Source organism: Mustela nigripes, chromosome 12 (assembly GCF_022355385.1).
Source record: "Mustela nigripes isolate SB6536 chromosome 12, MUSNIG.SB6536, whole genome shotgun sequence".
Lineage (NCBI taxonomy): Eukaryota > Metazoa > Chordata > Mammalia > Carnivora > Mustelidae > Mustela > Mustela nigripes.
The window spans coordinates 149,175,001-149,185,273 of NC_081568.1; the positions used below are offsets into that span (position 1 = coordinate 149,175,001).

General features: G+C 54.3%; 1 protein-coding gene across 13 annotated transcripts; it reads left to right on the plus strand.

Moving 5' to 3' along the window:
• The first annotated feature begins 1,181 nt into the window (after positions 1 to 1,181).
• On the plus strand, positions 1,182 to 10,221 carry ZNF692 (zinc finger protein 692). 13 transcript variants are annotated; one of them, XM_059416246.1, is made up of 12 exons: positions 1,415 to 1,503; positions 2,126 to 2,313; positions 2,598 to 2,629; positions 2,972 to 3,235; positions 3,763 to 3,811; positions 3,925 to 4,050; positions 4,368 to 4,589; positions 4,677 to 4,754; positions 4,857 to 4,935; positions 6,344 to 6,458; positions 9,063 to 9,162; positions 9,297 to 10,221. In XM_059416246.1, the coding sequence occupies exons 2-12, from the start codon at positions 2,138 to 2,140 to the stop codon at positions 9,598 to 9,600; spliced, it is 1,545 nt and encodes a 514-aa protein (XP_059272229.1). In that variant the 5' UTR covers positions 1,415 to 1,503; positions 2,126 to 2,137; the 3' UTR covers positions 9,601 to 10,221. The 13 variants fall into 13 exon arrangements, with proteins under 13 accessions (XP_059272235.1, XP_059272236.1, XP_059272229.1 ...); XM_059416248.1 differs by having other exon boundaries at positions 4,371 to 4,589; XM_059416247.1 differs by having other exon boundaries at positions 3,928 to 4,050.
• Positions 10,222 to 10,273: the final 52 nt, after the last annotated feature.

Here is a 10,273-nt window from a genome sequence, read left to right on the forward strand (position 1 = left end):
TGAATATACATATGAATAATATACATATGAATATATGTATACCATCTTTATCCATTTTATCCATTTGTTAGCTGATAAAATGAACATTTGCAAATAGCAAGATTTCATTCTTTTTGATGGCTGAGAGATAGAAGTCTCAGCCATCAAAAAGAATGAAATCTTGCTATTTGCAGCACCAGGATGGAACTAAAGTATATTATGCTAAGTGAACTGAATCAGGGAATGATAAATACCACATGATTTTACTCATATGTGGAATTTAGGAAGCCTAACAGGTAGGGAGAAGAAAAAAAGGAGGAAAAACAGACTCCTTTTTTTTTTTTTTTTTTAAGTTACTTGTTTATTTGAGAAAGCACACACGAGCAAGGGGGGTGAGGGCAGGTCAGGGTGCGGGCTCAATCCTAGGACCCTGAGATCATGACCAGAGCCACCCAGGCGCCAGAAAGCTAACTCTTAACTATACAGAACTAACTAAGGGTTGCTCGAGGGTAGTTGGGTGTGGGAGATGGGTGAAATAAGTGATGGATATGAAGCAGGGCACAGGTTGTGATGAGCACTGTGTGTTATATGTGAGAAATCACTAAATCCCACACTGAAACCAATATTACTCTGTATGTTAACTAACTGCAAGTTAAAAAAAAAAAAACTTAGAAGAAAAAAAAATCCATGGGACAAGTAGATCAATCAAGAAAAGATCCAAGAGAATATTTGATCTTGGTTCCAATCCATGGGGACAGAGTATTTTGGTGGTACAGTGGTGGAGGGTCCAGCAAAGGAAAGGAGGAGCAAATGAGGAAGGTAGAAAACCAGGAAAAGTGTGAAGTTCCAGAAGCCATTGGGGTTTGGGGCAGAGGAGTATGGAAGGAAACATCTGCATTGTCAGATGTTGCTCTGAAGGTGGAGAGGCCGCCCCAAGTGACTTTGAGAACCATTCCAACGGCTTGATGGGTAGGAACTCCCCCCAGAGTCATCTGAAGAGAGAATGGGAAGTGGAAAAGAGTCCGCAGTGAATCTGGGCCACTTTTCAGAGGACTTTTGATGCCCCAGAGGGAAGGGTCCGAAGCTGGATGGGCCCTTCGGTTCTAGAGTGGCGTCTAGGCGGTTTTCAGGGTGGCTGATTCTGTGGCACGTGTTTGCATGTTGGTGGCAACTAAGAGGGAGAAATTGTTGGTGAGGTGCAAAACAGGAACAGCTGTGGAGGCGACATCCCTGAGCAGGCTGGAGGGGCTGGGGCTGGCACCCAGGGGCAGGACCTGGCTCTATACATTTCCCGCATCAAGCGCAGATACTCGCGACAGAAGCCACCTCCGCAGCGAGCAGGAGCCATCCCTGCGGGAACTACGCCTCCCGGCAGGCAGTGCGCGCCGTGGCCAATGCGCAGGCGCATGCCACGGCATCGGCTCGTCCCCTCCCAGCCGCCCCGGCCCCAGTTCCGGGCTGCAGCCACCGACGCGGAGGGGGACGGGTTCCTCTTAAAAGAGAAACGGCGGCGGTGCGCGCGAGGTGGGCCCTCGTTCTCCCTTGGCTCTCCAGGCCTGCGCGCGAGGCGGGGGAGGCGCAGGCGCAGTTAGGCTGAGGGCGGGTGAGGGCTCGCAGGTAAGGCCAGGTGGGGGTGGATCGCGGCTGGCGCTCTCGGTGTCCTGGGCGCTGCCTTCGGAATCGGCGTGTCCTAACAGCGAGCGTTAAGTGGGGCGGCCCGAGCCGGGGTGGGGACGCCGTCCAGACCCGGTCCCAGCCACGGTCGCCCCGCCACGAAGAGCGCCCCCCGGCGGCGCCAGCTCCGTCCCCCGCCCGCCAGTAAAGGCCCGTGCTCTCCTCAGGGGAAACTGCCCCTGCCCCCTGAACAACCCCAGTTGAAAGTCCTCCGTGGCCCTCAGCCCCGTGCCAGCGCTTCGGCGTCTCAGGTCCGGCCATTGTTCGGCCTCGACCCCGTCTCGCTGCCGCCCGCCGCCCGGCGGTCCACGCGCCGTAACGTCAGCCGGGGCGGTGAGGGCGCCGGGGCCGCGGACGCCGCCGGAATGACTCGATCCGGCTCCCAGGTGGCCGACGAGCCAACCGCTGCCCCCGCGGCAGGCGGAGCCGGGGCCTCGGGCCCGCCCACACGCGCGTCTCCTCCGCCCGGTAGGTCCCGGTGCCCATGGCTTCCTCCCCGGTGGACGCGTCCCGCAGGCGGCAGGAGAAGCGGCGGCAGCTGGACGCGCGCCGCAGCAAGTGCCGCATTCGCCTGGGCGGCCACATGGAGCAGTGGTGCCTCCTCAAGGAGCGGCTGGGCTTCTCCCTGCACTCGCAACTCGCTAAGTTCCTGTTGGACCGGTTAGGGGCCGGCGCGGGCCTGCGGGGGAGGGCACCCAGGTCGCCACGCCCAGTCCCCTCTCCTGGTCCGGGGCCTACCCTCTGCTTCTCCCCACCTGCACGGGCCTCGGTTTGGCCTAACGGCCTGTGCGATTGGTGGCTTCTGTGGGTCCCTTGCCGTCCTCTTGGTCCCCGGCGAATAGGGCGCCCGAAAGTGTGTGCGTGCTGAGAGCTGAAGGCACCTGCTGGCTGGGATCCCTCCCTAAGCTGCCTGTCTTCTCCCCTCCGCCCCCTTCCCCTCGCAGGTACACTTCTTCAGGCTGTGTGCTCTGTGCAGGTAGGGCGGAGATCACTAGAGGTAGGGGGTCTGGAGCCAGGGAGGGGAGAGGGGCAACAGGACCCAGAAGCAGCCTTAGGAAGGACTGGAGCAGAGGGGACCCTGAGTGAGTTTGGGAAAAGGTGGGGGAGTTGGGGAGCCCAGGGTAGTTTGAGGGGGGGCAGCCTGCGGAGAAGACAGCAACGTCTCAGGACCTTGGGGATTCTGGGCTCTGAAGAATGGTTAACTGAACTAGGGACTGGCCTTGCCCAGGGCGTTGGGGGACAGGGCTGTGAGGGCGTGTCCGAGGGTGAGAGTGGGAGGCTTCCCAGCTTGCCCTGACTGTTGCCTTCACCACTTCAGGTCCTGAGCCTTTGCCTCCCAAGGGTCTGCAGTATCTGGTGCTCTTGTCCCATGCCCACAGCCGAGAGTGCAGCCTGGTGCCAGGCCTTCGGGGGCCCGGGGGCCAAGATGGGGGGCTTGTGTGGGAGTGCTCTGCAGGCCACACCTTCTCCTGGGGCCCCTCTTCAGGCTCCGTATCTCCAGAGGAGCCCAAGCCAGCTTCCTGTCCAAATACTGCCCGGAGAAGCTGGTGTCTGGAGGCCAGGAGCGGCCAGGAGCCTGCAGGTAGGCTTCAGGAAAGAAGAGTTACGAAGAAAAGCAAGGGAGAATGGTTCCCATCTCTGTGGCTTAGAGCCCCATTTTCTAAAAATGATCCTTTCTCAGTGGAGAAACTAGGCTGACAAGTCTATCCTCAAATATATTTTTAGGTATAAAAAGCAAAATACAGAATAAGATTTATGTTGTGTTACCATTGGTGGAAAAATAAGAGGAGAATGAATATATGTATATTATGAATGTATATAAAATTTCTCTGGAAGGGCATGTAGGAAGCCAGGTTTTCTGTGGGAAGAACTAGGTGATTGGGGGACAATATCAGAAAAGAGATTTTTCAAAGTGTATCTTTTTATACTTTTATTTTTTGAACCATGTGAATGTATCATCTTCAGAGAAAATACCCCTTCCGATCCCTGTAGCCTCTGCACCCTTCTCCTTCCCAAGAGTCCTCCCACCACTTCAAACCTTAGAAATGTATGTGTCCTCGTGCCTCCAGCCCAGAGTTCCTTCCCCTCTAACCCTACCTTTGTCAACAGGTTTGGCAGCTGAGCATGATGAGAGGATTCCAGAGGCCAAGCTGCCCAGGTGAGGTGGGGGTGGGGGGGCGGTTGGTGAGGGGTGGTGGGAGGGAAAGGCTAGACTTGGTTGAATTTCAAGAGTGAGTGAGCAGAGCCTGAGGCTTCCCTTTCTTGGTCCAGCAGGGAAGTGGGACCCCTACTGGAGACCTTCCCAACCCCAGGAGAAGACGGGGAGGAGGAAGATGAGGATGAAGAGGAGATGCTCAGTGATGCCAGCCCATGGACCTACAGCTCCTCCCCAGACGAGCAAGTTGGGGCTGTGGAAAGATGTTGAACAGAGCAGCAGGGAGGGAACAGCTGGTCAGGGATCCCAGGCTTTCCAGACTCAAGGGAAAGGCTTATTGGTGGGGAAGGCAGAAAGAATTGGAGGCTCTGAATTGGGGAAAGGGGATGAAGGTAGGCTCAGAGGAAAATGAAAGATGAAAGTAGTTGTGAACATAGATCCTAGGGTAATGGTAGCATTGTTCTGAGATTGGGATCTTGGCAATTTAGGGGCTGGGGTTGGGTTGAAAGCTAGCTAAGAGCCCAGGGAGATAATGCCCTTCTTTTCCTTCTCTTTTCAGCAGTGATCCAGATGCCCCCAGAGTACTTCCTTCCCCTGTCACCCATGCACTTAAGGATGGGGAGACACCCCCGGCCCCAGCAGCTCCCCTCAATCCACTTGCTGTACCATCTTCATCAACATCCTCATCGGGTTCTGGAGCTCTTCTGCCTATGGAAGTTGGGGTACAGCCAGAACTCAGAGGGATCCCTCAAGCAGCCCAGCAGACTGAGCCCCTGGCCAGGTAACCTGATGGCTGAGACAGAGGGCAGGGGCATCCTGGGACATGGCCCTCCCTCGAGGCCCTTTGCTCCCTCTTTGCTGCCCATAGCCCTGGGAGTCAGGCCCAGTCTGTTCTGACCTTGGCCTGGGAGGAGGACACAACACAGATCGGCCCCAAGAGAATTAGGTAGGCCTCGGGGAGGGGGCCTTGGGGAGGGGAGTGAGAAGAGGGGGCTGAGGAGAGCATGTGGGAGGAGTCTTTATGCTCCTGCCTATATTTCCCCCCCAGGAAAGCTGCCAAAAGAGAGCTGCTGCCTTGTGACTTTCCTGGCTGTGGAAGGATCTTCTCCAACCGGCAGTATTTGAATGTGAGGACATGAGGGTCACAGACTGGGCTCTATGTGGCCTCAGAGGTATATGAGAAGGGCTTAAGGAAATGCGGAGGTGAAGGAGAAGCTGAAGAAGAAGCTCGGGGTGTGGGTGGATTTGGAGATAGGAAGAGAAGAGCTGGACCTGCAGAGCTCACCTAGAGTTAATCACTAAACAAACAGCTGTAGATAAGGAAGAAAACTAAGCGTCAGGTGCACAGCTGCTGCTTGTCACTGCTGGTTGTGTCTGCCCTCCAAGGGTCACATTGGGATGACAGTGGCATTCCTCAGGGTCTTGGAGTGCTAGCATCTTTCTAAGCAGTTGATGTGGATCATCAACTTCTGGTCTCCAAAACATCCCTAGGGAGTAGGTGCCAAGACTTTTCCTCCTACAGGTGAGGCAACTGAGGCACACTGAAAGCTAGTGCGTGGTTGCGCTGGGGTTCCAGAGTCCGCACTCAGCCACTGGGCCCTGCTGGTTGGAGTGGGTAGTTCTAGTGCCAGAGGACGAGAAGATGCAGCCTAACTGCAGGAGAGGTTTGAGGCACAAAGAGGGTGCCTCAGACCCACACCTAACCCAGAGCCCTCCCAGATGATGTCCTGAAACTGAGGGAGAGCCCAGACCAGAGGGATGGTGAAGCAATGGTGGATGGGATTTGGGAGAGGAAACGGGTACGTCACCCCCCTGTGATAGGAAAGCTCTGGGATAAGGACTTTAGTGGGGCCAGTCAAACATAGGAGGCTCTTGATGAAGAAGACTGAAGCAGCCTCAAGCAGCAGTTTAACTACGGGGAAGTGGGATTATAGAAAAGAGGACAGCCCATGCAGTTTATGGAGCCAGGATGTAAAATTCGGTCAGACAGGAGAACAATTTCCCAGACATACTCAGGGAGTTAAAGAACACGCTGCCCTTAAAGTGTTCCAGGTTGAGAGCATGCATATGTGTGTGTGTGTGTATATGTGTGTTTCCAAAGCAGATTTAGGAAAACGTCATATAATAAATACTCATGATGAGCTATTAATAAAGTAGGCAGTCTGGGCAACATTGTCGTACACTGATACTGAAGAAGGTAGTCATACCTATGTAGATTATGTTCTCATTCCCAGTAGACAGCAACTTCATGATTAGGGAACCAAGAGCGTCACCAGAATGGCCCTTTGTTCAGAGAACTGGGCTTTGTAAGGAGGGTTGTGGCAGAAATGTGAGATAATGCAAGTCAAGGACGGGATAGGATAAGGGCAGTGTTTAGTGTCAGGATGGGATGGGGTGCTCACAGTCGGATGAGGACTGGCCAGGATGATGGGAGCTGGTGGTGACAGAACTATTGGGGAAAGGGGGTGGGCAGAGGAGCCAGCCTGCTGGGCCAGCTCTCGTGGCCTCCCTGACATTACCTGTTTCCTTTCCTAGCACCACAAGAAGTACCAGCACATCCACCAAAAGTCCTTTTCCTGCCCAGAGCCAGCCTGTGGGAAGTCCTTCAACTTTAAGAAACACTTGAAGGAGCATGTTAAACTGCACAGTGGTGAGTGGTAGAAATGCCTCCTCATTTTCTTCCTGTGGGTGCTGTCCCCTGCCCTTATGGGTCCCTTCACTTTCCTGTGGGGCCTGTCACCTCCTATCTGCATGTCCCGTCACCCCTCCATAGGATGACTCTCATACTCAGTTCTCTGTGTGGTGAGCACCCACCTGCCCGAGATTGTTCTAGGTGCTGAGATACAAAAGTGAACAAAGAAGGAAATCCTTACTTCATAAGATGTCCACTCTAGTGATAAGAGGGCTACAAAGAGATGTAAAAGCCCGGAAGGCGAAGGAGAGCACAAGGGAGGAGTCTCTCTGGTAGAAAGGGAAGATGCTTTGAGCAAAGACCTAAGTGAAAGGAGAAATTGAGGCTTGTCCATGTCTATGGGCAGCACTGGGAAGGCCCTGACCTGGCTTCTGTTTGGTGTGTTCCGGAAAGGGAGAGGAGGCCAGGAAGTTAGAAAGGAAGGAAAAGAGATCAGACAGGTGGTTGGGGTCTCCAAGGCTACCATCAGCATGGCTTGGCTTCTGGCCAAACGAGATAAGGTCGTGTATGGTAGAAGGACACAATTGACTTTAAGAGGAGCAAAGTGACTGCCATGTGGAGAAATGGGACTGTAGGAACACACAGTGCACAGTGACAGCAGGTCCAGTTGGGTTGGTAGGGGGATGTGGCTGGAGGCTGATGGGAGTGTGAAGGTAGAGCCCAATGGCCACTGTGAGAAGGACATACTGGCTACAGGTGGATTGGCAAGAGGGCATCAAGGCTGACTTGAAGGATTCCAGCCTGAGCAACTGGGCAGAGGTGATGAAATTTCTTGGAAATAAGGGAGAGGCAGGCTTTAGGAAAGGGACATTTTATTTGGGACATGCTAATTTAGACATCCCAGAAGATGTGAGTCTGGAGTTTAGAGATGATGGAGGAAAAATGTGTTCATCACAAGCAAGTGGGTGGTCTTTGGGGTTGAGGGTAGAGGGTACTCACATGGAGTGAGCTTAGGTAGAAGAGAGTTCTGAGCGGTGCAGGTGGGAAGGGCAGCTCCCAAGCGCCTGGTGAAGCAGATGAAAGGAACAGTATTTGAGGACCCAAGTGGAGAGAGTGTTCTGTGGGGTGGGGGGGTAGGTTGTGCCAGTGCTACGAGACTAAGATGAGGACAGGCCACCGGATGTGGTGGTGGGACGCCACCTTTGGCTAGATGACAAGGTAGTGTGTGACAAGGGAGGACAGCCAGAACGAAGTGAGTTCAAGGCAGGGAGCAGCTGGGGAAGTAGAGGTAGCAAGTATGGGCCACTCTCTGGAGTGTTGCTGTGAACACAAGTAGAGAAATGGGGTCTTAGCTGGAGGCTGTGAGTTTGCGGGTACAGAGATGGAAATGATCCCACTGAGAGAAAAGGCTTACTGATGTCTGGGTTTGAGGGGTAATGGGGGAACCTCTGGTCAGGGAGAAGTAGTGGGTCTCTGCACAGTTGGAGGGCGACTGCAGTGGACGGAGAAAGGGATAGTCACGTATATGGGCAGAGGCGAACTGGTGGATGGATCAGGTCAGGGGACTATATTCTTTCTGGGTTCTCTTTCTCCCTGGTGACTTGAAGAATGAGACTACTGCTGAATGAGCTAGCAGAGAGAGGAGGTGGTATGGAAAATGGCCTTCTGGACTTTTGAGAGTGGCAGAGTGAACTGGCCATGAAATGCAGAGGCATATGGTGGGCCCTTGGGACTTGTGGTTGTGAATGAAAAGGAAAGACTGAGGCATAGGTGAATGGATTATGGGTTGTGTTTCTGCTCCCCATACCACACCTGTCTATTCCTAGAACAGGCCAAGGGTTGTGTTTACCTTGATGCAACTAAGGTAGAGAGCAGCTAGTGAGTTCATAGTGTGAGCAAAGGAGGCTACAAAGATACCCCAAGAAAAGGGATCTGGTTAAGGAGTGTGGAGGGGGACAGTGGGAAGGCAACAGGCTGCTGGACTGGCAGCTTGCAGTCACAGGCTTATTGTAGCAGGACAAAGTAGAAGGCCGTTGCTGGAGCTGGGATGCTTGAAATGGAGATTTCAAGGAGGTGCAGTGCTCTGGGAGTGGTGGCTGAGAGGGGGGGGAGACCAGGTCAGTGTAGGTCCGGGAACAGAAATGTGGAGTGCTGGACGTGTAGAAGGCAAAGCAATAACACGAGTAATGGCTGAGGAGAGGGCCTGGGGCCGGAGGTTTGGGAAATGTGATGGAGTAATGGGGAAGAAGGCTGCAGGGGTACATGTGGGGTTATACACGTGGTGGTGAGACAGAGGTCTAAAGAATGCCCCAAGAAGCAGGGATACCTCCTGTAGAGCCTGCCCAGAGACTTGGGAGGTATAGGAGAAAAACCACAGCCGGGACTGAGAGAAATGCTGGAGAAGCACAGAGGGCAGGTGGTCAGTGCTGGTAGAGAGGCAGGTTCAGGGAAAATGGAACAGATTGGCAGCTGACAGCCAAGGGGCACTGTTGGGGGCCTGAGGGGCGGTGCATAAGCTGGTTGATTGGGGCCAGTACTCCTGTGAGGGTTGGCAGGTGGGCTGGGCTGAGGAGGGGCCATGGCCTGGGGATGGTTGCTGGGATGAGCCCTGTGAACCCGCAGACACCCGGGACTACATCTGTGAGTTCTGCGCCCGGTCTTTCCGCACCAGCAGCAACCTCGTCATCCACCGGCGCATCCACACTGGAGAGAAACCCCTGCAGTGAGTGTGCAGGGAGGAGGGTGGGAAGGTTGGGCTGCGGGTGGGCAAGCAAGACAGAGCTGAAGGAGGGGGAGCCCCTGGGGAAGTCACGATGGGCTGAAGCCCTGTCCTTCCCTCTGCTGTCCCTGGCTCAGGTGTGAGATCTGCGGGTTCACCTGCCGCCAGAAGGCTTCCCTGAACTGGCACCGGCGCAAGCACGCGGAGACAGCTGCTACTCTGCGCTTCCCCTGTGAGTTTTGCGGCAAGCGTTTCGAGAAGCCAGACAGCGTTGCAGCTCACTGCAGCAAAAGCCATCCAGCCCTGCTCCCAGCCCCACAAGAGTCACCCGGCCCATCGGAGCCCTGTCCCAGCATCTCAGCCTCTCTGATCCTGGGGTCTGGTGATGAGTCCAGGCCCTCTGTGGTTCCTCAGGCTCTGACCATGCTCCCTCAGCAGTGAGCATTCCTGAGCTCTGAGGAACCAGACCTTGGAGACTGAAGAGGAGCAAGGAAGAGAAGTGCCAGGTGCCTGGTCCCCAGAAACCCGGGTATCAGGGAGTTTAGGGTGGAGGCAGAAAAACAAGCCAGGCTTTTAGTCTTCCTAAAGGACAGAATAAACCCAGTATTTCACATGGACGTACGTGGGCAGAGTGACTATTTTGGCACCTGAAGTGCAGGAATCCTGATTTCTCTAGAAGCAGGCGCTTCCAGAATATGCCTGAGTTTACCATGGGTGTGGGCTGTATTATTCTCTCTGCAGGCCCCTACCTCAAGGACCCAGTTTTCTTTCTCAGTTTGCTTTGGCACTTTGCAGTCCTTTTCTGTGGAGTGTCATACCTGTTCTTGCACTCAAGAAGGGTAGGCTGCGACATATGGAGAGCACTGGGTCATTCCAGTGACCCAGAGCACTGGGTCAATCCAGTGGATTAGCTGGAGCAGGAATGGAGGTATGTGAGCCTGAGCCACATTCGTACTCTGCATTGACCAAGAGAACCAAACATACATGCTTGAAGAGTCTTGCCTTCCAGTGCAAAATCAAGCGGGCGTTGCATGCAAGATCCCTGAGCTACCTTGGGAGGGGACATCTTAGAACTTCAGAAAGGCTTGGCTCTTGGATCACTCCTGAATTCTGC